Here is a 27,876-nt window from a genome sequence, read left to right as displayed (position 1 = left end):
TTATCTTGCTGGGATCCTATGACCCCAGCTGACTTCCTGCCCTTTGGGCAGGGGGCTGGACTCGATCTCCTGAGGTCCCTTCCAGCCCTGATGTCTGAAATCTATGAAATTACTACCTTCATAGAATCACAGAAGTCAGGTCGGAAGGGATCTTGTAGATCTTCAAGTCTGACCCCCTGCCTGGGCAGGAGAAAAAACTGGGCTCAAATGATCCCAGCTAGGTAGGCATCAAGCCTCCTCTTAAAGACCCCCAAGGTAGGCTCTTAAAGACCCCTTCAAGAAAGCCCCACATAATATGACAAGCACAAGTTCCTCCAGAGGGTCTTTGGCCTGGTCTTTTTAGGCAGAAAACAATTCCTAGGGCACATCACCTCCTTTGCAGTGCTCTAGACCTAAAGCATCTTTAGGACAGTCAGGCAGAACAAGCTATACAGATTACAAATAAAACACATCTTAGACCTAAAATGCAAAATCAGTGTTACACAGAGAGAAAGCAGAGTTCACCATTACAAATACTTTCAAGACTAGCTCAGAATCTAGACAAAAAGTTACTCAAAGTTCAAAATCACCCCTAAAAGAGAAATTGCAAAAGAGGACAAAAAACCAAAAGGTTAATTTCAAAACAGCTCTTCCTAAACTCCAGTGAAAGTTCATGGTGCACGTGAAGACACAATGCAGACTTAAAATCTGATCTTGGGGAAATGCTCAGTGCCTCAGTGAGATGGGATATTATCAAAAACACTGAAGCTAACAGCACTCAGCATTTCAGAGAAGTTGCTCACTTTCTCATGGTCCTGGTCCTTAAGCAATGGCAGGATAAAGGATACAAACTCAGGTTTGCACAAAACATTTATAAACTTTTGTCTTGGTGTGTTTATTTTTGTCCTCTTGTTCTTTTAGATAAAGATTGATGTACTACAGCAGGGGTGGGCAAAATACAGCCCATGTGCTGGATCTGGCCCACAAAGCGATTTTGCCCAGCCTGCAGCAGTTTCCTGGGCCCTACTAGGTGCGCTGCAACACCCTCATCCTGTGCCAGCCTGCAGCTTGCCCGAGGATACTGGCACAGCAGTGGCAGCCCCAAGCCCCGCCAGCTTGGTGTGGGTGGAGGGGTGGAAAGCAGAGTGGTGTGGGGGCTGTGGCAAAAGCAGCGGGAGCCCTGGTGAGGGTGCTGCATCGGGGGTCAGGACTGGGGACTGGTCTCCATGGAGACTGGCCCTCGGCCCCAGCCCCCAATACACTGCCCTCACTGGGGCTCCTGCCACTGCTGCTGCCCCCACACAGCTCTGCCCCATGTCAAGCCAGCAGGGCTGGTGGCTACCACCACCACACGGGCATCCTGAGGCAAGCAGTGGGCTAGTACTGCATGGAGGTGCCCCCACACTGCCTACCTACCTCAGCCCCAGCTTGGTTCTGGCCACTGCAAGTGGCAGGGTGTGGAGTTGCCACTAGGTCCACCCCTTTCCCTCCCGCACCTGCGGTCTGTTCACCTAATGCTGCTTGAGAGGATGGGCAGGGAGAGGGGAGGGAGGCTAAGCTCCTCTCAAGCCTCCTCCGTGGGGATTACAGCCCTCCTCTCCCCCTTATGGGTGCTGCAGCCCACCAGCGAGGCCCAGTGATGGCTTCCAGCTCTACCCTGGTCCTATGCTGCCACTGCGCCAAGATCCTGACCCCAGACCTGGATGCAGCCTCACAGGCAGGGTGCACAGGTCGGTGGGGAGCTGCATCCAGAGCCAGGGCCAGGACCTCAGGGCAGTGAAAGCACAGGGTCAAGGCAGGACAGGGCTGAGCTCCACTCCCTGCACACCCTTGCCTGTGTAACCTACGTAGATTGTGGCTCTGACCCATACCTATGCTGTCACTGCCCCACACCCCTGCTTTGTGATCCCAGACTCACCTGCACATCCTGTTCCTATCTTGAACACTGCTGCCCACTTGCCCAGGGCCACATCCCAAATAGGGCGTTTTGATGAGTTGCTGTGGAGCGGAGGGGTGTTAACCCAGCCTGCAACAGCTCACAAAAACAGTCTATGTGGCCCTCAGGCCCAAATAATTGCCCACCCCTGTACTAGAGGAATAGTTCTAGTGTAGGGGCAGGCAATTATTTTGGGCAGAGGGGCGCTTACTGAATTTTGGCAAGCCATCAAGGGCCACGTGACAGGCAGCCCAGGGCAGATAAATATTAATTTTCTAAATTTTTTTAGGGGCCCTGTGGGCCAGATTGAATGGCCTGGCAGGCTGCATTTTGCCCATGCCTGTTTTAGTGATTTATCAATCACCTGCTTTTATTTCCATTTATTATGTAAAGAGACTGCACGAACCAGTACTCAAACAAAAGCAGGTACTACGCTGAAAGGAGAGCAAGAAACAGGAAGGTTCTGAAAAACTAGAACATTCACTTTACTAAATACTAAGTTGTTTTTTTAAGGTAGTTTGAGGGGTTGGTTTTTGTTTTATGCATAGAACTCACTGCAATAAGACAGATTCCATTTGAACTGTATCAACGGAATCTTTATCAAGTGTGCTGCTTGCATCCATGTGATACACTGTGCTTCAAGCATGCTAGTCAAGCTAAATCCAAGTTATTCAAGCTGCCAAACCAGTCTATGGTGAAGATGTGAACTGGTCAAAGACTATGCTTTGCATAAAAAGACTACACGTCTTAGCACTGCTAAAGTTCAAACAGTTGTCTAAAAGACCAGAGACAACGACATGGCGGCTGTAAGCAGTAGACTGCTTATAGGAAAGGGTTATAGTCTTTAGAATTCACTAACGTGAAATGCTTGGACTACAAGAGAATAATTTAACACCAAACCAACTTAATATGTGTCTGCTGATCAGTTACACAAAACAAACAGTAGTTACACAATGGTCATCCAGAAAACATTTAATTAAACCGAACCTCCCTTCCTATAATAAAGACAAATGACTTGAATAAACTACGTCCTTGATTTAACAAGATAAGTTCACCTTACTCTCTCTACAAGGTCTAGGATGTAAAGGAGTGTAAGGATGTATGTGTTACCACACCTAAAAAAGAATGTACTGCACTTGAAAGCTTAAGTCTACCATAAACTGTGCAATTGGGCTAATAAAAAGATAATCAGCCACAAAAAACTTTGCCATATTAATGTTTCTTTTTGTAATTCTTTGACAGCTTTAATATTGCTTTATGGCACAAATCTTGGAAACAATGTTTTTTTTTTTTATATTTCATAAGCATTTGTAGAACCATATATCTGGACACCTGATATACAGTGTAGAGTATCTGTACTACACAAAAACAATACAAGCTCAACTTGCTCTCTGCATTTGCTAGCCAAATCATACCACCAAGAATTTTTTATCAGCCTACTCAGTACCTTACAGCTGCTCCCTGACAGCTTTAAACATGTTTGGTAATTCTTAATGTGCAGAGCCTGCAAAGCAGAGCAGCCAAAAGTGCACTAAACAACTGGTCAAGATTTTAAAATACTTAATCTAGCCATCACACATGACTTGTGCTGCAAATTAATAATACAGAAGGTGCACAGTATTGAGTTAACAGCAAGTGTGCAGTTTACATTAGCTGATTATTTCCTGGTTAAAATCTAAGCAAGACTATTTTCTCTGAGTCCAGCTTGTGAAACTGCATAAATACTGACAGAAGCTATACTTTCATGGCATTCTTTATACAAGAAGTGACATTGTTAACGCAGAGTCTGTAGCTGCTCGTGGGCACCTTGAGACTCATGGACTGGGATATATAAATCTCATAAGATTTTTGTATTCATGAAGGACTGATGTTTAAAAACTATACATGCTCTATAATGTAAGTTTTCTGAACCACAAGTAACTCAATGGCAGATTTCCATGGCAGATTTCCCTCTGACTTTCTTTAGAACAGAAAGTCTGATTGACCTGTTTATAAATATTTCTGACAATGCTTATGCTGCCATGAAGCTATAGTGATAAAAGTCTCTGTCAAAGTCAATTAAGGGACAGATATCAGCTAAAGAGCTGCTAATAGAAGGCTAGTATTGTTCAATGAATGGCTCACTAATCGGTCATTGATCTGTTACATCTGCCAGCCCAGTGCTAGGTTAGCATTTGGAAATCATTTCAAAGTTCATGTATTTTCTTATTTTGCATGCAGCCTTCACAAACCCATGAATAACTGGCCTTTCAGTACTCCTGTAATAACATGATTTAATGTAGCACTATGGTTTTTATGCAACTAATAGGTTTTCATTTTCCTTGCCCTTTGATACTGATTTATTATATTTGCAATGCTGGAATTTGGCAAAAGACAGTGAAAGAGAGAATTACTCTGATCTGGGCATAAGCAAGCCAGCACTTAACGAGGTAGTGCTGACTGACCCACTGCTTTAGGAGCTGGAGCAAACAACTCTATTTTCAGTCTCACCCAGTTAGGGCCTGCCTACTCTAGGAAAGCTGAAGGAAAATAAGCTAACTCCTCACCTGGACACTCTTATTCCATTTTGCAGTGGAGCTTGTCCCATATCTAGCATGGAATAAAGTAAGCACATGCTGCACAGAGTCAGAGCGTTCATATGGGGAAACAGCTTTTCCTGTGCAAATCCTTAGTAACAAACTGTCAAGACTTCACTAAGCTGGAATTTCTTTGGAGGAAAGCTCCGAGAAGAGCTCAGAATAATTGCAGACATTTTATCAGCCTGGGTACAAAAGGCTGTTTGTACTCAAAAGCTTGCTAAGAAGAATTTTTCCAACTATTTTAGTTCATCTAATAAAAGATATTGGATTTACCGAAATAACTGTCTCCTGGGAATAGTTCTCCATCAGCAGGACAGGAAGACAAGGGCCTCAGTAGGAGGACTCAGGCCTATATACTAATGCCAGGAGTATGGGGAAGAAGTAGGAGGAGCTAGCCCTCCTACTTTGCAGTGGCATTATGATCTAGTAGGAATTATGGAGACCTGGTGGGACTCCTCACACGACTGGAGTGTAGCTATAGAAAGCTATACCATGCATAGAAGGGACCAGGTGGGGAAGAAAGGTGGAGGCATTGCTCTCAACGTGAAAGAGCAGTACACCTCCTTGGAGGCCAATGTCGGCTCCAAAAATGGACAGCTTGAAATGCTCTGGGTCAGGTTGCACGGGGTAGGTGGGTGGGGCGCGGCAAGAAAGACCTAACTGTAGGTGTGTACTACAGACCACCAAACCAGGGGGAGGAGCTCAATCTGGAGTTCACCCGGGGATTCAAACACATTAGGGCTGGAAGGGACCTTGGAAGATCATCGGGTCCATCCCCCTGCCCAAAGGGCAGGAAGTCAGCTGGGGTCATAGGATTCTAGCAAGATAAGCATCCAATTTGCTCTTGAAGGTGTTCAATGTAAGTGCTTGAACCACCTCCGATGGCAGGCTGATCCAGACCTTGGGGGCTCGGACAGTAAAGAAATTCCAAGGGGAAAACCATGCCAGACAGAGTAGAGGATAAGCATGGTAGTAACAATTGCCTTCCTACTATTGCTGTAGACTTGGTGCATGGCCAGTTAAAAAAAATTAGACATATACAAGTCAGCAGGACCGGATGATCTTCATTCGAGAGTGCTGAAGGAGCTAGCCAAAGTCACTGAGGAACCCCTGGCGAAATGCTTCCACAACTCATGGCACTCTGGAGAAATCCCTATGTACTGGAAGAGTGCCAGTGTTGTGCCCATCCACAAGAAGGGCAAGAGGGAGAACCCAGGTAACTATAGGCCAATCAGCCTAACTTCCATCCTAGGGAAAATCCTAGAAAATTTCATCAAGGAGTCTATCTATGATAAGCTTGTGGAAGGTAAGATTCTGAATGACAGCCAGCATGGCTTTGTTGTGGACAGGTCTTGCCTTACCAACCTCATTTCCTTCTATGACCAGGTAACTTGCCATGTGGACATGAGAGAGCAGTTTGACGCTATACACCTTGACTTCCAAAAGACCTTTGGATCTAGTATCCCACAATGTCCTCGTAAGAAAATTGAAGGACTGTGGGCTTAACCCCAAGACAGTCAGGTGGGTGAGAAACTGGGTGTAGGTCCCAGAGAGTCACAGTGAACAATTCTGTGTCATCTTGGTGAGAAGTGGGCAGCGGTGTCCCGCAGGGGTTGGTGCTCGGACCAGTACTTTTCACCATATTAACGATTTGGATGTGCGGGTGAAGAGCTTACTGGCTAAGTTTGCAGATGACACCAAGTTATGGGGGAGTGTGGCCATGTTTGAAGATAGGCTACAGATACAGGTGGACCTAGACAGGCTAACAAGTTGGGTGGATCAGAATCTGATGAAGTTCAAAGTAGAGAAATATAAAGTGCTCTACCTCAGGATGAGGAACTCCCAACACACCTACAGGCTTGGTGGCACCAAACTGACTAGCACCACAAATGAAAGGGACCTGGGGGTAATAATTGACCACAGTATGAACATGAGCCAGCAGTGTAATGATGTAGCCAGTATGACAAATAATACACTGGTGTGCATCAATCGATGAATCTCCAGCAAAGCCAAGGAGGTGATTCTTCCGCTCTATTCAGCACTAGTGAGACTGCAGCTGGAGTACTGCATCCAGTTCTGGGCACCACACTTTAACAAGGACGTGGACAAGCTTGAGAGAGTCCAAAGAAGAGCCACACATGTGATCAGTCTTACACAGCAAGCCATACGAGACAAGGCAGAGGGATCTGGGACTTCAGCCTCAGGAAAAAAACATTGAGGGGGGACCTGGTAGCAGCTTACCACTATGCTAGGGGAGTACATCAAGGTCTCAGTGAGCAACCAGGGTACCCAAGGGGAAAATCGGGAGTAACAGCCACTCCAGGAAATTGATTCAGGCTCCACATTAGGAAAAACTTCTTCACAGTCAGGGTCTCCAGACTGTGGAATAAGCTCCTCCAGAGGTCACCTACCCTGGAAATCTTCAAGAGGAGACTAGACAGTCACCTTGCTGGGGTCACTTGACCCCCAGTTATCTTTCCTGATTGGTGCAAGAGGCTGGACCCGATGATCTTCCGAGGTCCCTTCCAGCCTTACAATCTATGAATCAGATAAACCTAGATATTTGGCAATTCCCTCTTCCCCCTTCTGGTTTATTTATTTATCCATAACAAAAACCCCTCAATGGATATTTTAAATTTTTCCCTCATGGCCAACAGGAACTTTGCCTATCACTGATTACTTCAGAGCAAGAGTTTTCAACCTTTTTGGATCAAAGTACCCCCAGCAGCCAGACATGGAGTGGGGCAGGGAGGAGGGGGTGGCGCAGCTGAATGCAGAGTGGCAGCAGCCACCGCATGAGACCTTCCCTCGATCCAAGTGTCTGTCCAGGAAGGTGGCGCCTGCATGGCATGGTACATGGCAGCAATCCAGTCCCACTTGTCCGTGTGTACCCCCTAAGGCCTTCTTAAGTACCCCTGGGAGTACCCATACTCCCAGGGTTGACAACCCTGCCTCAGAGGAACCATCTGTACACAGGTAGAGAACAGTGGGCAGCACAAGCTGCCTCCCACTGCTGCTGAAAGGACACTGTTAGCTATTTAATCTGTCCCTTCCAGCTGAAAAAGCCACCCCTTTCTACAAGAAGCCACCCATCAGGCTCTAATACATCACTCAGGGGATGAATAACTGCCGTGTTATTGGTTGCAACCAACCTGTGGTTTCTTTCTTTATTGCCCTTCCTTCCCCGGCTTCTGTCACCATCATCAGTCCCTTGTAGGAAAGGGAGCTGGCTATAAAACACACACACCCCCTTTTCCAACTCTCCTGCCTGGAATTTACATTTATTCTAGAATGGGAACTTACAAAATTGTCACGCATTTCAAAATAGTCAAAAGTTTGTAATGCTGTTATTGTGACTGGAAGAATATGGAAGTCTGGCTGTGATCACAAACCACATTTGGCTTCCCTCAGTAAATTAAAAATAAAATAATTTAAAAACCCACACAAATATATCAGTCATATTTTTGTCATTTTGGTCAACATCATTTAAAACTAGAATTATACAGCAGCAAATTTTTGATATCTCTAAAAGTGACGAACACTACATTGTGTGCAATGCAAATTGCCAATCACATATAGTAAGTTGCTATTTTGGAACATATTTATAGTAATAAAAAAAACTTACTACAAGATTCAAAACAACACTCACACACAGCAAGCGTAGAGAGAGGTAGCTAGCCATGTTAGTCAATGGTCAAGCAGAAGGCAGACCTAAGTAACCCCTTCTAGGAAAAATGAAAAGCCCCATTTTGAGTAGCTCTGGGATGCCTATAAGTCAAAGTTATAGACATTCCTTGCCTCTGAAAAATTAGGACTTGACTTTCAGGGAAATATATCCTCTTTCATGGTTACAAAGATAAACTTATACTTGGTTTACATTTTAAAAAGTTATCTGGTGTTGTCTTCCTGGGTCTGCAGCCAGCCAGCTCTACTAACAAAGAGCAACAGAATAAAATTAATCACTCCCTGTTTTAAAGACTGTTAATGAGAACTGTGATACTGTCAGGAATAGTGCCTACTGCGCAGTCCCACTAATGAAACCTGTGAGCAGCAGTAGAAACAAGCACTGGAATTAGTCATGGAAAAGAAGACCCAAGAAAACTAAAGACTTAAGAGTAGAGAAGAGACTTTACCTTTTCCCTGAGCCCAGAAGGACTCTAGGCAGGTGCAAAGTAAAAGTGACAGCACCCCAACCTCACAATCATCGAGAAAAGGAAGAAAGGGAGAACACTCCTCCCTTGCAGCAATGCTGCTCCAAATATATCACATGCTTACTAGCCATTTAGCAATACAAACAATGAAGTCTGCAGAAACCAGGAACAGCCGTCTGGTAGAAATACTAGCATATGACTAGCACCTGGGAGGGGAGATGGACTTCTCACAGTGTTGCCTTGGCAAGTAGCCGTGGGTTTCCATGCTATCATCTTTACATCTGGCTAGCAGTTTTAGTTCTTTGTCTGGAGACATGGTAAAGATCTCAAGCCCAGATTCTATTACATACTTATGAGCAGTTGTGTTACTAAAATAAGAATAAAATATTGTCTGAAGGATGGGAACGCACAATTTACCATATTTACTCAAATATAAGACAACCCTGATAATATTACAAACCTCCAATAATTAGACTCCATATATGGAAATTTTGTACATCAGCTATAATTTGCCAGGTATAGAATCTAATTATTGAAGGTTTGCCTTGAATTGACAGCCTCCCATTGCTATAGCAGGGAAAATAAATTTGGGCAGTCAAGAAGCCCCTTTGCCCTCTGACCCCCTCCCCCAACTTCTTCCTCCTCCAGCCCCTTCCCCCTTCCTTACTGTCAGACCTGCTCTCCGTGAGCATATGGAAGTGAGGAATGAATTTTTAAAAAAGATCTTGAAATAAATATAGTTGTAGCAATTTACATACAGTATCTATACACTTAGTTCATCCCTAATCGATACATTTTACCTTTTTGAAACTGCTGCAAGTTTTAGCACAGGTGCTCCATAAAGACACTTTAAACAGCACATTAGCACCTAGTTAGAGAGTACAAACCTTTTTTGCAAAATGTGTGTGTGCATACACACACACACACACACACATATATACATAAACACACACCCATACCTCTATAAACCTGTCTCATGACCGCTATAGCTCACTGCTATGGACAGTCCAAAACACCCCTTTAGAGTTGCACCATCCTCATTCCCATTACAATGACCATATCAAGCACCCATGAACATATTAATCCAAAGCCAAAAGGCTCATGACTGGACCTGGGTGTTCTTGGCATGAGTCCTGGGATCCTCCAAACATTCATATGCAGATGAGGCCACACTAATCATATGCAACAGGCTATGAGATGGGCTGACCGAAGAAGTCTGGGTAAGCTGTTTGGGTCCCCATTTGGTGATGTCTGCCAGATATTTAAGACTGGTAAGGAAACAGGACTCAGTGGAAATGAGAAAGAAAGGCACAGCTCAGATGTGGGAGTGAAGAGGAAGTAAAAATGTGGCTCACTAAGACTTAAAAAAGTTGGCACTGAGGGGGACTACGCTCAATGGGCTCTACCATATGTCTTCTTCAGATGGGGCGCACTAACCTATCCCTGTGGTAGGTTTCCATCAGCATCTCTGCCTTTTGACCAAGATTGAACATAGTATTTTTGGCACCACAGGAAAGATATCAGGGCTAGCTCTTGCCTTCCTGGTGCCAGCCTGGTATTGCAGTATGTCCAGGTCTTGTGCCAGTTCACTATGGAGAGAACACCTGCCCATTTTTTTTTTTAAGGGCCAAAAAAAGATTCCTATCAGCATGTTTGCCCCACGTGGCTCATGTACTTTACAGTCATCAGTGTCGGCTGCATTTAAATCAACTTCATAGTTGGTTTCCATTACTATGCACACGTTACTATTAGCAGCAGATAGGCAATGTATTTAATGTGGTTTCCTTGTACGCAAATGTAAGATGAGGGGCTTCCCCTCACCATGTTGATGGGGGTGGGAAGGGAGGAGGAAACCTTGTCTTATATTTGAGTAAATACAGTATGAGTTTTGTAACAATTAACTATTTTTAAAAGAGTTAAAATGGGAAGGGAACAGGGCTACTTATGGCTACTTCTGCCTATCTTTAACAAACTCTAGGTCTTCCTATAGAATTCTTTAACCTACAACTTACAAAGTTTAAATCTATAAATTTTTAGGTCCTCAACTGCCGCCTTCTCAGAATAAAGTGTAGAAATGCTTCCATTTCCAAGCCAAACAGTTAAACACTCTGTTAAAAGAAGCAGCAGTAGATTGTTTACCTGTATAGGTGGTTCAATCATTATCCATGCAGGAAGCATCAAACTCGGGTTGAGAGGTTGAGTTCCTACACGAAAGTAAACACCACCACTGGTATCACAGGCCCAGACATGCTGATTTCCACAGGCCAAGCTGGTCAATTTTACAGCACCTAATAAAGAGAGACTTAATAACTTGGTATTGTCCTCGTTATCCATGTAAATAATTTTCATATTAGAATCTGAAGCTTACTTTTAAGGAAGTAGTTCTAATAAACCAACATATGGAAAGTAATCGGTAGAGTTTATAAATTTTGACATGCAAATGTTTTTCTCTTCTCTAACCATAAAGCAAATTGAGGGACAAATTAAAAATCTGTTTGTAGCATTTGCATTATCTCCTCCCCATTTAAAACAGCTCATTTAATTGTAGCATCCGATAGTATTAGTACTTTAATAAAGCATTGATGTTTTAGCAGAAATATTAGAGAACACTACTACTAAAAATGATTGTCTTTAGTGTGGAGGAAGAAACCATATGAAATGCATATCATTAGTGCCTAGAGAGCCAAACTTCCACATAACCTAAAGTGAACTTTTCTGTTGTTGGTCACACTTACAGAATTTTAATGATCTAGGTCTAAAAATACATGTCGGCAATGAACATGCCAAATGCTAACAGCAAATGTAAAGCGTCTGTAAGAACGCATATGGATTAACATTTCAAGGTTAACATGCTGTCATTATCTAGGCATGACACAAAAATGGGGGGTGGGGAGAAGCAGATACAGTATTGCAGACTGAAATGAGCTAACTGCTAACTTCAACTCATGCTCCTTCATATTCACTCAAAAATAATATTTTGGCTATTTTGTTATATTTTGATATTTTGCTATGGTTAGAAAAAAAGGCAGTATTATGTTGTGAAAGGCTTAGTAGACAGAAACAGCAAACTAACAATGCAATTAGGCAGCAGACTGAATGTTCTGGTCAGATGCCAAATTAAAGCATCTCATACTAAATCTTACTGGTTTACTAAATGTCCTGAGTGCTGTTTGGGATAACCTGTTATTGGATATAGTGTTCTCTTCTGGGAACTAAAACATGGTAACCAACTCAGTAAAACATCGCTCATGATACTTTTCATTTTCATTAGAAGATGCAACTAATTTTGTAGCTTAAACATTTATAGGATTTATTCGAGTAAAGGCTCCATAATCTAAAACCGGTACTAAAAAAAAAGTGACCCAATGGATATACAGCTCTAACTCTTAGTCTGTCAGTTGTAATAGTGGCTTGATTCATTCATATAAAATTAAGATTATTTAACCATTTTTGCTTCTCATCTTGAATGAAACTCTATTTATTTTACTACAAAGTATGTGAACAAACACACAACTTAAAATTCTGCTACTTGGGGAGAAAGCATATGGAATACAAACTTCAACAACTGCATCTAAAAGTCTTCTGACACTCAGCTACCAACTGACTATTTAAATAAAACTTTGAAGAACAAGGTATATCAGATAGTACCAGTCTTTCCACATGTTATCTCAGCTGTTGAACTGTTTTGATCCAAATAAGCATTAGAGCACTCAGATGGAGTCGCATAACACCTACTCGGCATTGCTGGCATTATTTACGTCTACAGTACAATTTGATATTCCAAAACGTAGTTCTTACGTAAACACTTTCAGCTTTTATTTCTATTGCCTTTACCTTTGGGAAAGGTCATGCTAACTATATTCACCTATAAAAAGAGGAGAGAGAAGTTTCTACGTGTGACTGTTTATTGTTGAATTGCAAAGGTCAATCTGTGTTTAGAAACCTTGACACTGATAGCGTAACCTTAATCAAAGTAATTTACCAGATACTAACTCTCCAGCACATAGTGTGAGGGTTAGAGAACAGTTACACTGGGAAGGTATTAAATATTCCTGTTTATTCTAGAGACATACTCAAGAAGTACTACATTCTACATTTTCTTTTTACACCAGATTTATCAAATTTGAGTTTACTATTTTCCAATCTTTCCTTGAGCAAATAAAGCCCATAGATTTGAAGAGAATGGTTTAGTTATCCCATTTCTTTGGCCACAATACAAACAAACCAATGCCCGATGCTGTAATTCCCCACATGCAGATGCATCACTGAGACTACACAAAGCCCCATTGACTTCAATGTTGCACTCAACCAAAGGAGCAGGGCCAAAAATGGTACCAAAATGATGTAAGATTTTTTTATTCCATTAAGCTGCTGTCTACATTTGACTACTGAACTGTAACTGAATTATTTCTTAGCCTGTACATCCCTAAGCTATATTTACATGTTGTATGTAAAAATTAATGCTATATTTTAAAAGTGATTCAGATCAGGTGTCCTAGGTATAGTACTTTACAACTAATGTGAACTACATTACCTTACATTTGTTATTTCCTGCAAGGGTTCAGATTAACCAAGTTTTCTGTACAGCTATCTAACATGTATTAAGCTCTGAATTGAAATACTTGAGCTCTATCACATGAGCTTCTCTAGTCTCATTAGGAGTTTATACTCCAGAAATGTTTATAATGATCCCCAGACAATGAACTGATCTAAACTATACAGTCTATCAGGTAAACCTCTATTTCCCTGCCTGGCCCCAGAGCCAGGTTGCTCTCAGACTCCATTAAAGAGATGCAACTGCTCAACAGAGACCTGACACTTGTTACTAACCTCCCTGGTCTCTGGATCTATAAGGTTTGGTCCCAGTGGGCCACAGAAGACCTAGATACTAGGGCTGTGCAAAGCTTTGGTAGCCAATTCAGCTCAGAGGAGATTTGACCTGATTTGGAGACCAAATCTCCAAATCCAAATTGAACTGGGAGACCAATTAAAAGCTCCGAATCAATTCAAAGCATCCAAATCAAAAAGATTTGGCTACTTTGGAGATTCAACCATAGACTAAACAGGCAGCTGACACAGATGCCAGCAGCTGGTAAGTCTGTTGGGGGTGGGGGAGGGGGGACGGAAGTGGCATGGGGGAGAGAGGGATTGGGACAAGTGGCCCAGCTAAGGCAGAAGGGTGGGTTACTTGGGAAGGGGGTGTGGGGCACAGGATGCGAGTGCGGCTTGCTCCAGGTGGAAGGGGCAAGCGGCAGCAATGCAGGGTCCTTGCTCCCAGCACTGATGCAGGCACAGCAGTGTGGCGAGTGGGGGCTACACCCTGCTGCTGCCCAGAGCGAGCTGCACCTGCATCAATCCCCACACCAGCTGAGCAAGTGGCAGCAGGGCAAAGCCCCCACTCTAAGCGCTACTGCGCCTGAATCCCATGCTGGCTGGCAAACAGCAGCAGCACCCAACCCCCCACGCCAGCTGGGTACAGTCCCCACTCCCAATGCTGACGTGGGTACGGCAGCACTGGCAGCAGAGTCTATGCCCTGCTGCCTCCAGGAGTGAGCCGCGCCTGCATCGTGCCTCCTCTGGCTCGGCCGGGTAGGGGATGGCGCTGGGCAGGGCAGCCATGGGGGCTTCTCCCACCAGGGCAGAGGCAGGTACAGCTGGAGAAGCCATGGGAGACCCTGCAGACCGTGCCTGCCTTTCCCCAGCCAACCTGCATCTCCGAATCAGGGCCAAATCTCTGACTGATTTGGCCAAATGGAATGGGGACAGTGATTCAAATCACCAAATTGAATCACTGTCCTCCAAATCAGCTGAATCTGAATCCAATACTTCCCTATCTGCACAGGCCTACTAGATACCTCAAGTGAGAAATGTATCAAAACTGCTACACAGCAGCATGGCTAGTGGAGAAAGCATTAGACAGGTGCTGAAGAACCTGAATTCTCAGCTCTGCCACTCATGTGCTGGATGACAGTAGGCAGGTTGCTTCAGCTCTCAATTCCAGTATTTCTCCATGTTCTAGCTTTAAAACTGGAAATCTAATGGAATGAGATTTCTTCTGACCTTAACATGCAAGCAAGTTACTTTAAGAAAATACCAACTTTGTACCATAAGGCTATTATATATAGGGGGTGTCATTGGTGACATGTAGGGGATGCATGTGGATTGGCAGTGCACCCCCTGAGAGTGGCCACTGCTGACACTGCCTGCGGGTGGTCACCCCTCACCATTTCCCTGCTCGCTGCCGCTACTGCTGTGGCCACCTGAGGAAGCTCCCTGCTCACCGCTGCCACGCCCCCACCACAGACACTGCCACTACTGCCTGCAGGCAGTTGCCATGCACCCCCCCTCAGGAGGCACATGACGTTTACAGGGGTGGGGAGTCTATTACATATACTTCCCTAGTCCAAGGATAGCTAAATGATTCTGCTCAAACTTAAAAAAACAACAAAAAAAACCTCTCGTCTAAGACCAAACGTAAAAAATGTCATCTTAGAAGGCAAAAAAAGAAAAATAAAGAGCTACTTTGGAAATAGTATTAAGAGTAAGCTTTAGTTAACTTTCTAATTATGTTATCCAGCTATAAATCATCTGATTTGCCACAATGTGGAAACTACCTGAATAGCATATAACATTAAAAGGAAGGACAGGTGGTGAAACAACATACCAACTGAGATGGTCAAAGAAATGCACATGGGTACAATATAACACGTATTTATAATTGTATAGATTTGATACAATTAGTATATGTCTATATTCTAATATAATAAAAGGCTTAGTCTGTCTCTAACGCTTCTGGCCAACTGTGCATGCGCCACTGACAGGTGGCCATTGGCTGGGTGGCCTGGGCTGCATGGGCCCAAGCTTGTGCCACTGCCAGGGAAGTTTGGCAGTGGGAAATATGCCCTGGCCCTCCAAGCAGCGGGGCTTCCCCACATCGGCCTCCTTGCCTGAGGGTGAAGTGGGGGGAATCAGTGGCAGTGCCTCCCAGAACAGCTGGCAGGGAGGGGGAGCTGGCTGGTAGGGAGGGAGGGGAGTGGGGAGGCAGGTGGATGCAGGCCAGGTGGACCCAAAGCAGCAGGGGAGGGGGGAGTGGGGTCGAATCTGAAGCAGCTGGGGGGGTGGGGGGGGTGCAGGGTATATAAAATAAGCACCTCCCATCTCATATAAAAACAGCTAAGTACAATGAATATCTTAATAGCCATAACTGGTCAAGGAGTTTGGTTGTGGGCATCAGCTTGATAAATACAAGTTCAGCAACTTCTTTGCCTATGCAGGGGCATTAGTTAAGTATGAACTTGACAAGACAGTAAGTATGGACAAACTATTGAACTGGAGTGAATTAATGGGGCAGGGACTTACTGCAGAGCAGCTGATGCACAGCAACTGTCTGTCTGCCCTGTGATAGAAATAGGGCTAAGGAGCTGCAGCTTAGTTTTCAACTTACTACAAGATAAGGGCAAGCAGATGTGCAACTACAGCATGTCAACTGTTCCATGGTAAGTCCCTGCCTGTTAGCTTGCTGCAATTTGTTGTCTATACCCAGTTTTCCTTGAAGGGCTCCCACCTAAGAAGTGACTACAGAGCACTGCATCATAATATAGGCAGAGCAGAGACACCCAAGTTAGCTGAGCTCCCAGAAGCAGTATAGCCACAGTGTTACATCCACATTAATTTACCCTGAGAAACTCATTAACTTGAACAGAACACTGCATTACCCAACTATCCTGCTTCTGACAGGCAAGCTAACTTGTTTTGAGGTAGACACCGCACTGCATTATATAGTGCAGCCCTACTCAAAGACAACAGAGGAACTTTGAAGGCTCTCATTCACATGTAACATTGTGGGACACCACAGTTAATGCTGCTTCCTCACAAAAGGCTCTCTGCAGCATGCCTTCTATTCTAAAGCCCTGGCATTTTCTGATGTACTGAAAATTTCAAAATTATAAGGAGACTGCAATCAGTTTGAAGTTGTATCAAATCCAAGGAATCTTATATTTTTAAATCAGAACTTACAAAGCAAAAACCAAAGTGAAGAAGAACATTTTTTTCCTCTGCTGAAAAATAAGTTAGATCAACAAAAGCCATACCTAGCTGAGCAAGGTCCAGTTTTGTCCAATGCATCCCGGTTGGACAACTTGGTGATAGTGTTCTGATAAATACGCGTCCCAGAGTATCCAAACCCCATATGGCATCCTGGCAGGCAGAATAATACATCGTTTCAGCATCAGGTGGTAGTTGCACTGTAGAAGGATGGAACTGAGGATTCTGATCACTGACACAAAACAGATCCTTGTTGCTCTGGCAAAGCCACAGAAAGCTGCCTATAGAAAGGATATTTATGTTATTAAAATAGCTTCTAATCCAGTCTCTGAAAGTTTACATAAGAGCCGTGTTCGGTCATTAAGGGCCTGTTGTACTTAAAAAATAAACCAGGGTTTTGCAACACATTCTTGGGCAAGATTTTCTAACCTAAAAGCCTGGATTTAAGGTCTTACATCCATATTTAAGCACCCCAAATAAACGGGCTGATTTTACTGAGGGGTAAAATGTTACACATCTGAGGATGAGTTTGACCAGTGTGAGGTTTTTGTACTGTTCTCTTCTGTTGAATGGAATCATCCCCTCAAATTCCATTCCTGCTTTGTTCACTGTACACTACATATTTTTGCCAGCATGGCTATGTTTGATCAGGAACACTAGGCAGCAAGATTTCTGACCAATATTCTATGAAGGCAAATGCCTGTACATTCACATACTCTGGCATAAAACCATTTTGCTGGTATCACTCCATTATGCTAGAAATACTGTGCTGATACAACATGCTAGCATAACTCTCTTAGCTTAGACTTTGCCCCAGTGTGAAAATCTCCCCATTACCATCATTTATTTTCTCTAAAAAACCTGGTAACATGAACTTTGGCTTAGTCTTTGCCTATACTGGAGTTTGGCCCAGATGCAAACCACTAGTGCGAATGCTTAGTATAGACAATGTCAGCCTTGACACATACCATGGCAGCTCACCATGATTTCAAAGAGAGGTAAAATGCAAGTCACAGTTACCCTGTCTACCCAAGGTTGGTCACTAGTGGTTAGAAATGGAGCATATCACCACTGCAGACAAAGCCTTAAGCAGTTTGAAAATATTACAGTGTTTTCTTAACAAGCATCATCCCTCTGCCTAATAGTACCTTGGACAGGTTACCTTAAAATGGATGAAAGCAGGGGAAGTTTACATCTAGAGAAAATAAAATAACCTACTATTCCCCCCACCCTCCAAAAGACTTTTAATTTCCAACAGGGAAAAGGAGGGCTTGATGAAGTAGGAGGTATGAGGTATGAGTTCTATTCCCAAGTCGAACATAGATGCACTGAAATGCTGCCCCTGTCTCTATTTCCCCTTCTGCAAAACAGAGATAAAATATTCCCTTAATTTACAAAGCTTCTAGTCTTTTTCAAATGCCAGGCTTAAAAACAAACTAATTTTTTTTAATGTCATCCAACTTTTTTTTTAAATGTCATTCTGCAATGATAAAAAATAATCTCCTTCCAGAGAGCTTTATTTACTCCAACAACTTGACAGGCCACGCTGCCCTCTCTCTTCCCTTCCATTCTAAAAGCACTTTTTTCAATTAATGAGACACTGTAGAACCTAACTGTCCCCACTTTCAGCAGTAAGAGGAATATATTAGAATCTTAATATTGAATTTGGCATCAGAAAAGGTAACTGATACAAGAACAGGTCTACTTAACTACAAAGGACTGATAAACAAATATATAGATGAAGTCCCCCTCATCTTTATCCATTCAGGTACCTCAGTCCATTTTGGAAAACCATCTGGCACTACAATGTATTCTAGTCTATTGTGGCAGCACAGGAAATAAAGAAAAAATGATTAATACAGGATCTCTTGGACCCTCAGCTTGAGTTTTGCTAATAAAACCCCATCTTTGCAAACAGCCTCTTTTACTCCTTAGGCACTGAAGACTACTATGTTACTTTGTTTTTCCCCTTTCAACATGAGCTGCTTGGTACCACTCCAACTGATGGACGTACAGTCCCCACAAAAGCTTATTAAATGGACCAGTCAGTAAGGCTGCTTAAAAGCCAATACATACACTTTTCTCTCAAGGCCATTCTATTGAAGGCTTATCATGGCTTAACTTCAGTAATATGCAAAGGAGTTTCCAGCTGCTCCAAATATCTGGGATTCCCACATACCAAAATGGGCAGAAACAAATCTGGAATAATTTACCTTCATGCAATCTGTTAGATTCATCTGAGATATCCATCCCACCACATAAAGTCAATTTACTTAAAATATAAACCCGTACTGCAGATTGACTAACCTTCTTTAGTTGGAGCTGTGGAAGCCAATACAAAAACCCACTTCGTGGCAGAAGCAGTACCACGAGGCACAATATTATTCCAATATGTGCCTGAAAAAGAAAGCAGAGTAGCATCAGTATTGTGATGCTTCAACAACTCAAGTTTTGACCAAAATAAAAACAACACAAAAAAAAAAACTTTCAATGGAATATACTTTCAACAGTTCGAGGATTTGCAGTTATAAGCCAGAATTAAATGTTGGCCACAGCAAGACTGGCTATTGACTAGAATAAAGACAAATATCCTAAAAACAAATGACATATAATATCAGAATCCAGTAGTTTCGGTGGATCTCACTACACTCGTATGTTTGAGAGACCATTTCTCTTTCTAATGAATATATTTTAATGGATTTAAATGAATTTACCGTCACTATATGTTTATGGTATGTAACATAAAAACAACTCACATATCAATATATGGAAAATATCATGCTAAGTCAGGGACTTCTAGTTTTATGTTCGAATGTCTGGCAACTCAACATTTGTGAATTATCGTACTAAATGTATAGCCTACAAAAACTATAATTAAGGATTCAGATCATACCTGTTGCTTGTCAGTTGTTTTTCTCTGTTTCAGTTGAGGAATCTCTTTGTTACTAGCCTATTTGAAATTATTAAAAATAGGTCATCTTTTGCTCTGAGCCCTAACAACTTTGACTGAATACTAATTACTGAAGACTCATTCCTGGCATTCATGTAGCCTTTGAGAGTAAGGCTCTTTCATCAAATGGAAATTTCACACCATTTATAAAACTTTCTACCCTTCCTGGCACATTACTATCACAAAATTTATCTGGTTAACAGTACTACTCACATGTTAGTCTTCTGAAAAACAAAGTCCCCAAACATTTACACTTCTGCAGCAACTCCATCAGGTGATACTTGACTATTTATGAACAACAGCTTTTGTTGCAAAGATACTACTTACTGGTTTTCCAGTCAGACAAAAACAATGTTAGGATGTTTTTGCTTTTAGTTGCTAGTGTAAAATAACAGTAACCCCAAAGTCAGAACTAAACTATCATGTGCACAACCTTAAAAGACTACTCGATTAGACAAACTTTGCACCAGCAGCTAACACTTTATCAATATGGAAATCTCTTTATTTTTTTAATATATATTAAGAGTTTCTATCTAATTCAGTATTTGAATCACAGTCATCAAGTCTACTATTAAAATGTAATCTAATGACATGCTCACTGAAAAGAAACCAAAGCCTTTCTGACATATGTCTGATGTAAATACCAGACTCTATATAATCCTCTTGTGTCATCTAATAAGAGAGATTCTTAAAGGAAAGTCCAATCTTGCATTTTTTGGCTACTAATACGTTTTTTGCTATAGAGGACTCCAAGGTAAACTTTTTTTGAGAGTAAGATGACAGCTTCTGCACCCACACATTTAAAAAATGTTTAAAGAAAAATTCCATCAAAACATAAGAAACAGTCTGTCTCTCTCTCTCAGCAGCCACTACCAAGTCTAGTGGAAATAAGGCTGTCAACCAATTAAACAGTGTAATCGTGATTAGTTGCATGATTAAAAAAATTAGTCACAATTAATCACGATTTTAATCACACAGCTAAAAACTTTAAATTATATGCAGAAAAACTCAAAATGATACCAAATTATGTAGGTATTTTGTATGGTTGGGACTGGGTGTGTGGGAGGGAATTTGGGAAGGTGTAGGGGGCTGTGGGTGTGTGTGTGGGGTTTGGAGCCCAGGGAGGGGGAACCCCCACATGTCCTGGCAGGATGCCGGGTACTGTTGAGTCAGGAGTGAGAGACAGCAGCAGGGCTGGGGGGGGCTGTGGCTTGGGAGTGAGGGGCAGGGGTAGGGCACGGGCATATCACTGCCCCCCACTACAATTATATTACACCCCACACAGGTATCCTTTTTTTCGAAGCTAGAAATATGATAACTCTGCAGGAATGCAGCCTGGCAGCATATAGAGCAGCACCCAGCTGTGTGTGTTCCTCTCCCCACCTTCCTGCTGCACCCATCCAGAGCCCATGCCTAGGCTACCTTGTGGCTCCTCTGCACTACCACTGCTGCCCTGCTGGGCGGCCCGAAGGCAGTGGTCACAGCAGTAGAGAAGAGCCCAGGTGTGGGTTCCAAAACCATGTGCGCGATTAATGCATTTAAAAAATTGCTCACGTTAATGGCAATTAATCGACACCCCTAAGTAGAATCCTTTGCAAAATTACTGTTTAGGCATTGCTCTTGTTCTGGGTCCTTCAAAAGGCAGGAAGTCCTTAGAACAGTACATTTTACAGAACAACTCAAGTTAATACCAAGACAGCTGAAAAATCATAGGGGCCACATGAAATAAGGACTGAGTAAATTGGAAGATTGGTAGACCAATTTGGTTACAAGCTATGCTAGACAGACGGATTAAAAGCCAGTAAACATTACATCTTACCATGTATACCTTATGAGATAAATGCCAAGTAGTAGACACGGTCTTCATTTTTGTAGACCCAGTTTCTAAAGTGTATACTGCTTTGATCATTTGCATTAACTGCACCACCTAAGTAATCATGGGCCAGGATCCCATTGTGTTAAGCACTGCATACCGTGGACTGAAACTCCTAGCTTAAATAAGAAAGAGGAGGCTATGTTGAATGGAGGCATTATCCCCCACACTGCTGAAACACTAACAGGATCCTACTGAAATATGCAAAACTTGTTTTTCTACAATATTACTTTTACTCAGAACTAATGTTGAGGCAGCATCTCTCAGCACTCTTTGTAACCCCTTTCTCTTCTATAAAATAGAGGCACTTATAGCTTGGTTCTTAAATCAGCAGCAGGCAGGCCTTACTATGGGTATATTTTGTGGGGAAAAGAAATTGCAGTCGGATTTTAAAAAAATCCAAAACAAACAAACTCAACGAGGTGTAAAAATGCACCCACCTACAAGACTGCCCTTTGCAACATGAAACTCATTTTTGCCTGAAGAAATCCAAACACCACTGCTGTTGACTCCAAGGAGACTGGGCTGACACTGCAGCTGCTGTGACCAAAAAGCCATTCGAAGTTTGTCCGCCACTTTCTCTACCGGCACCTGCGCTGCTGTTGCCACTGTTTGCGTTGCCTGGATTATCGTCTGGAACAAGCCGCACTGGTCAAACACTACATAATCTGTAATGCTCACCTAGAAGAAAAATGTTACAGACAATCACTTACAGTGGAAATGAGCTGCAGTCTTTCAAGAAAAGATCCCCCCACAACTCTTTCTGAACAGAAGTCTCAAGAACAACAGCTGACATTTCTCCAACCATATGAGGGAAAAAGACTCCAGTTTTAGTTCTCCTGGGCTTTGATGATTTAATATTTAAAACGCTTTGCTTATGAAACAAGAGTCAAACATGGAACAATTAACTGCTTCCTATATAAAAGTATCTCCAGGAATTGCTTTGCATTTTTATGCTCTTGGACTGTTGCACTGGAAACTCCTTTATTCTGGGAAATGGTCAGAGAAAATTTTAAAAAAGCATCTCTCTTCTCCCCTGCAGCTGTCTTCAAGTGTGATGATGAGAAGGCGGACCTTAGTTAGTTTCCCCAAAACATGGAGGGCCATGTAACTCAGGTAGCAAGGTCTGTTTTGACACTGAGTTGCTTGTGCTTGGGCAAGTATGTTTTGAATCCTCTTTTCTGGACCTATAGTGAAAGGGCTATTTGTTCAAGCTTTGATGGACAGAATTACAATGCCACTGGGGCATCTTAAAAAATAAAAAAGAGGCAACAGTGATTCATGTTATAATAAGAACAGCAAAAGGGAAACAATGTATTCACAATATTAAGGCTCATCTCATAGCCATGCTAAATTACTCAGCTCTGACACAAGTTTGTATGTGTATACAGTATAAGGCAGGAGAAGCTGAACTTCCTGATCTTTTAACTGCAAATCAAAATCTTGGCATGGCCAAAAGTAGCCAGACACAAAGTGTTCAAGATGCTTGCGTCCAGGGTCAATAACCTGCATGCAATGCAGCAGTTCAAATAATCTGTTGCTAAATGATTGTCTTCAGAAGCTGTTTTTAAACTCAGATCCATAGCTTCCAAGCTGCTGTTTGACCATCTATAGTATCAGGTATCAAACCACCCCGAAAGGATCCACTCCAAAGAAGATGGGGGGGAAGGAGGTGCAGTGGGGAAAGAGAGGTCAAAGGAAATAAGTCTGTGAACAAAACAGTCAAGGATTAGATCCTATGCTTAGTCACTGGTGTGAGCCAGAAAAGTGCCTCCTGTGGCTGAAGGAAACAGCCCCATGTGGTTCACAGGAACTTAGATTAGGTGGAAGGAAGTGGCCCTGTTGTATAATTGTTTGTTTAAATTTACAGAAGAGAACTTCCCTGCAACAAATCCATTTCACTCTGAATAAAACTGGATTGTGTTTTAATCCTTTTGGGACCAGACTTAACTAAAAAGTGTCTTCACAGCTGGAGTCCAGGTGAATTAAAACTACTTGTAAAAGGCCAAGCAATTATTTCTTGGTGTTTTCTAGTACAAGCCCGATAGAAAAATATACCCCAGGAAAGATGGAATTTACTGAAAGCTGAAGTAGCGCCTACTTGCCACCAGTGATCATCATCTCCTTGTGGTTTCTTTGAAACCACACCAGTTCTGAACCACAGATTTCCATGGATGTCCAAAGTCCATAACGTCTGCTGATCTCCAAGAGTTATACACACTGGCTCCAAAGCTTGCATCTCACTGCAAATGCAAAAAGAGAAGCGATTATATATTTATATATATTTATATATAAACACACACAGAGTACAATCTGCCTGAAAAAATAGGATTCCAGAAAGGAGTCCTACAACAACCAGAGCACTTCAGAGTATCTCCATATGACACTACTAGTTTACAAATACAATGCAGCCCTTTCAACAAGTTTATTTATCCAATAACTTAAAGTTTGTACAGTTAGAAATCATTCTTAATGGAAAAAACTGCAGCTATTTATTTCATTGAAACACTTGTTAAAATTCAATCTCATAAGTTTATTCTTTCTTGCTGTTCTAGTTAGGATGGGTAGAATACAGACACTATAATCTGGAAATGGATATGACTACAGAATTAGGACAGAAACTGACCTTGATGATAAAAGCTTCCTGTAGAAGCCAACCATTTTTCCAATGTCAAAGAAAACAAATTGCTGTAAGGACCGTTTTGCAATAAAAAAGTTAAACTGGCAATTCCTCCCTGAAACTTTTCATAAACCAAATACAATGGACAAGTTCAAGACTAATGTTACAATATTTAATGAACGGAAATGAAATAGTATTGATGTATGCAATAGCAGACATTTTCCCCTACGCTTAACAAGCTAACAATCAGGATGCAACAATTTTCAAGATATTATTAAAAAGCAGCAAGCAACAATCTGATAATAAAACTAAAAGCCAGAATTATGGACAGACCAGAAAACTAACAGGCTACTCAGACCAACAATAGATTTGTGACTGGTAGGTCCAGCACTATCTGACTATTTCTACTCCTGTCAGCAACTGACTAAGAAAAATGGACATATATGTGTTTTTAAAAATTAGATTATTAAATATCTGAAGAGCCAAAAAGGGGGGGGGGGGCAGGGAGAAGGGAAATAGCTACGGTAGCCTGAATGAATGGAACAAACTGTATCTAATACAAACAACACAGTGCTTTTTCTACCCATTAATTGTGATAAAAGTATAATGGAATAAAATGTACTGAAGAAAAAATTGGTAACCCAAAGATTATACTTTAGATGCAAAATGCTCTAAAATAAGAGATGAAAAGTTAAATTAATATACAACGAAATATCTACCAATTCCAACATAAAAGTGCAATTTCTGTTATTCTGATTAAACGCTGACCAACTACCATTTCATTACCTGATAATATCACATTTCCACTGTTCGCCTTCAGGACAGAAGCTACTCACTCCCTCTCTATAAAGAAGTGCCCGCTGTTCAGTTAATGCCCACACTACATTGTTTCTTGAGGTAATCTGAGATAGGGGATAGGGGCAATCCACCTTTACCGCTCTAGCACAAGGACGATCCACGCTTAGGCCTGCAAATGCAACAAAAAGAAGAACAGGTGTTTGTAACTGGACTATGAGGTATAATCAGAAAAAGAGCAGAAAGAGGGAAAAAAGTCTAAGAAGCCTATGAACATTTTTTTTTTATTCTCAATGTACTGCTTTCTCTATGAGCTATACTTTTACTTTACTGTAGCAGAGTTCAACTTATACTTAAAGTTCTTGGAGAATCCAGAGCTTTCCTCCCTTGATTTCTGTTCCTGCCCTGCCTCTAGTGGCACCATCTGGTATCTCAGTTTAGAAAGATATGACACCCATACCAGATGTGACTATAAATTAAGAAGGAAGAGAAACTACTTGCGTTATGTAAGACTTTAGGAAATTATGGTATGCATTTAAGCACACACCCATTTCTTCAGATTATAAGAGAAGAGAAGAGAAGGCTGAGGGGGGATTTGGTGACTGTCTATAAACGCACTGGGGGGACCAGAAGGGTTTGGGAGAGACACTGTTTCCCGTAGCGCCCCCTGGCATGACAAGGAACAATGGACACAATATTAGAGAGCAGATTTAGATTAGACATCTGCAAGAACTACTTCACAGTTAGGGCGGCTAGGAGCTGGAACCAACTTCCTAGGGAAGTGGTGCTGGCTCCTACCCTGGGGATCTTTAAGAAGAGGCTTGATGACTACCTGGCTGGACTCATTTGAGTCCAGTCTTTTCTCCCGCCCAGGCGGGGGGTCGGACTTGAAGATCTACAAGGTCCCTTCTGACCCGACTTCTATGATTCTATGATATACTTTCTTCTACACAATTGTACCCAAAATGGGATCTGCAGGCACTCAAGTGGATGGTCAAGAAATAAATAATTTTTTACTGCAAGTTTCTAAAACAAAAAGGAGCAGAACAGGACTAGGATGGTCTGGGGATACTGAAAAGAAGCTGTAGCAGCCAACTTCTAATTTTGGGGAACATACTGTGAGTGCAGAAGCTAGCTGGGATGCTGGAAGTACTGAAGGAATATTTCTTAATCCATCCATGGAAAACACATACACTGAAGATTTAATTTTGGTTTCTAAATTAGTATATAAATTCCAAAGATGACAGAATGTAAGATGATATAATCAAATTAATCTTTGGCAGGAGAGGAAAAGTTTGATCCAGAATCCCATACAGTTCTTAGCCTGCAGAATCAAATTCCATTTTTTATCATTGTTAGCATCACTGCTGAGTAACAACTCATGACCTTGAACAAGTTACTTGATTTCTTAGCAACTAATCAACTTTATTAAAAATTGAATCTAAAAGCAGGGCACCCATGAAAATATACTATGCATCTGAGTTCAAGTTAAACCATTATAAATAAATATATTGTAATTTAAATATAAATACACAACAGTGAATACTGCTGTTATTATATCTAAATGAAGAAATAATCACACAGAGAATATGGCCTATCAGAAGTGCAGAACAAGCAGATCTTTGATAGCCATTCTGAAATCTTGTCCTCCCTTGGCTACTGAAATTCCATCCTCCTATGCTGTTTTTTTCTCCCTCTCATCATTCATTTAGCATTTCCTTAATAGGATCCTCTTCACCCCCCGAACTTTCTGTAAGAGTTCCGCAAATCCTCAGTTGTCTTCTCTTCTATCCACACCTCATCTCTGGATAATCTCACTGGCATACACAAATGTAGTCACCATGACTAGACAGATGACCCACAGATCTACTTCTCCACTCCAAAAGGATCTCGTGTCCGAACTAAAATTTTAGCCTGTGTCTCCACTATCTTTTCCTGAACAGATCATCTTTATTTGTAGCCCAGCTGGGGTAGTAAATCCTTATCCCACATCCCACCTGCTATCTCCTCTCTGTTAGGTGGATGCCATCACCAGCACCTTCCTCCCAAGCACTCAGGCCCAGAACCTGAGTATCATCATAGACTCTATACTTTTTCTACTTACTTACATACAGATTTTGTCTGAACCTGGCAGATTATTTCTGTGTCATATCTAAGAGTCAGTGTTTCCTCTCCAGCCGTACCTGAAAAACTGTCACCCTGCTTCATCGTCTAGCTCAATGTACCATATTTACCTGAATCTAAGATGATTTCAAATTCAAAACAACGTCCCCCCAGTAATTAGATTCTATGGAATTATGTTCCACAGAACATGGAACATTGATAAATTGGACAGGCATCTGGCTGGGATCATCTGACCCAGCGCTCTTTCCTGCCTAGGCAGGGGGTCAGACTCGATGATCTGTTGAGGTCTCTTCTGACCCTAGCATCTATGAAACTATGAAATTTGTTAGATTCTGTATTTGGAAAATTATAATTATTAAAAGGCACATCTTAAATTAATCTCCCCCACTGCTACAACGCAGAAAACAGTGGCAGGGAGGATAGGCACCCTGACCCCTGCCATTTGCTCATTTGTACCCCTCCACAGTGCCTGTAACCCCTATCACCTCCCCACTGTGCTTGCCCCCTCCATGCCTGTGACCCCGCTCCCACCACTTACTGTCAGTTGGGGCTCCAGCCCCATTCCAGCCTGGGGCATTAAGCACAGCCCAGCCACACACCAGTGGTTGCAGCAGCAGCAGCACCCCAGTCCTGGGACATCCAGGTGGTAAGCTAGCAAAGGCAGGGGAGGGAGGAAGCAGGCAGTCACTGCATCTCCAACTTCAGCCTGACCCAGGCTAAGGGCCTGAAGCAGAGTCACAGCAGCCACCTGCCCCCCAACCTTGTACCTGAATTCAAGAGGAAGGCTCCCTGCCACCACGTTGAATGGGGAGAAAACCCTGCTCTG

At 42.3% G+C, this 27,876-nt stretch overlaps 1 protein-coding gene across 1 annotated transcript in view; it reads right to left on the bottom strand.

The window, feature by feature from the left end:
- The window catches only part of TECPR2 (tectonin beta-propeller repeat containing 2), a 54,321-nt gene that overhangs the window by 10,286 nt on the left and 16,159 nt on the right, over nt 1-27,876 (bottom strand). Inside the window, exons 11-16 of the mRNA XM_019552540.1 lie at nt 24,918-25,098; nt 23,613-23,754; nt 21,952-22,192; nt 18,996-19,085; nt 16,736-16,969; nt 10,785-10,933 (exon numbers count right to left, since the gene is read on the bottom strand). Of these exons, the coding sequence (XP_019408085.1) occupies nt 10,785-10,933; nt 16,736-16,969; nt 18,996-19,085; nt 21,952-22,192; nt 23,613-23,754; nt 24,918-25,098 (1,037 nt within the window). The remainder of the gene's footprint in view (nt 1-10,784; nt 10,934-16,735; nt 16,970-18,995; nt 19,086-21,951; nt 22,193-23,612; nt 23,755-24,917; nt 25,099-27,876) is intronic.

The sequence above is a fragment of the Crocodylus porosus genome, unplaced genomic scaffold, assembly GCF_001723895.1.
Source record: "Crocodylus porosus isolate Cpor-Errol unplaced genomic scaffold, CroPor_comp1, whole genome shotgun sequence".
Lineage (NCBI taxonomy): Eukaryota > Metazoa > Chordata > Crocodylia > Crocodylidae > Crocodylus > Crocodylus porosus.
Note: the sequence above shows the minus strand (reverse complement) of the source record. Positions and strands in the feature narration are given on the sequence as shown.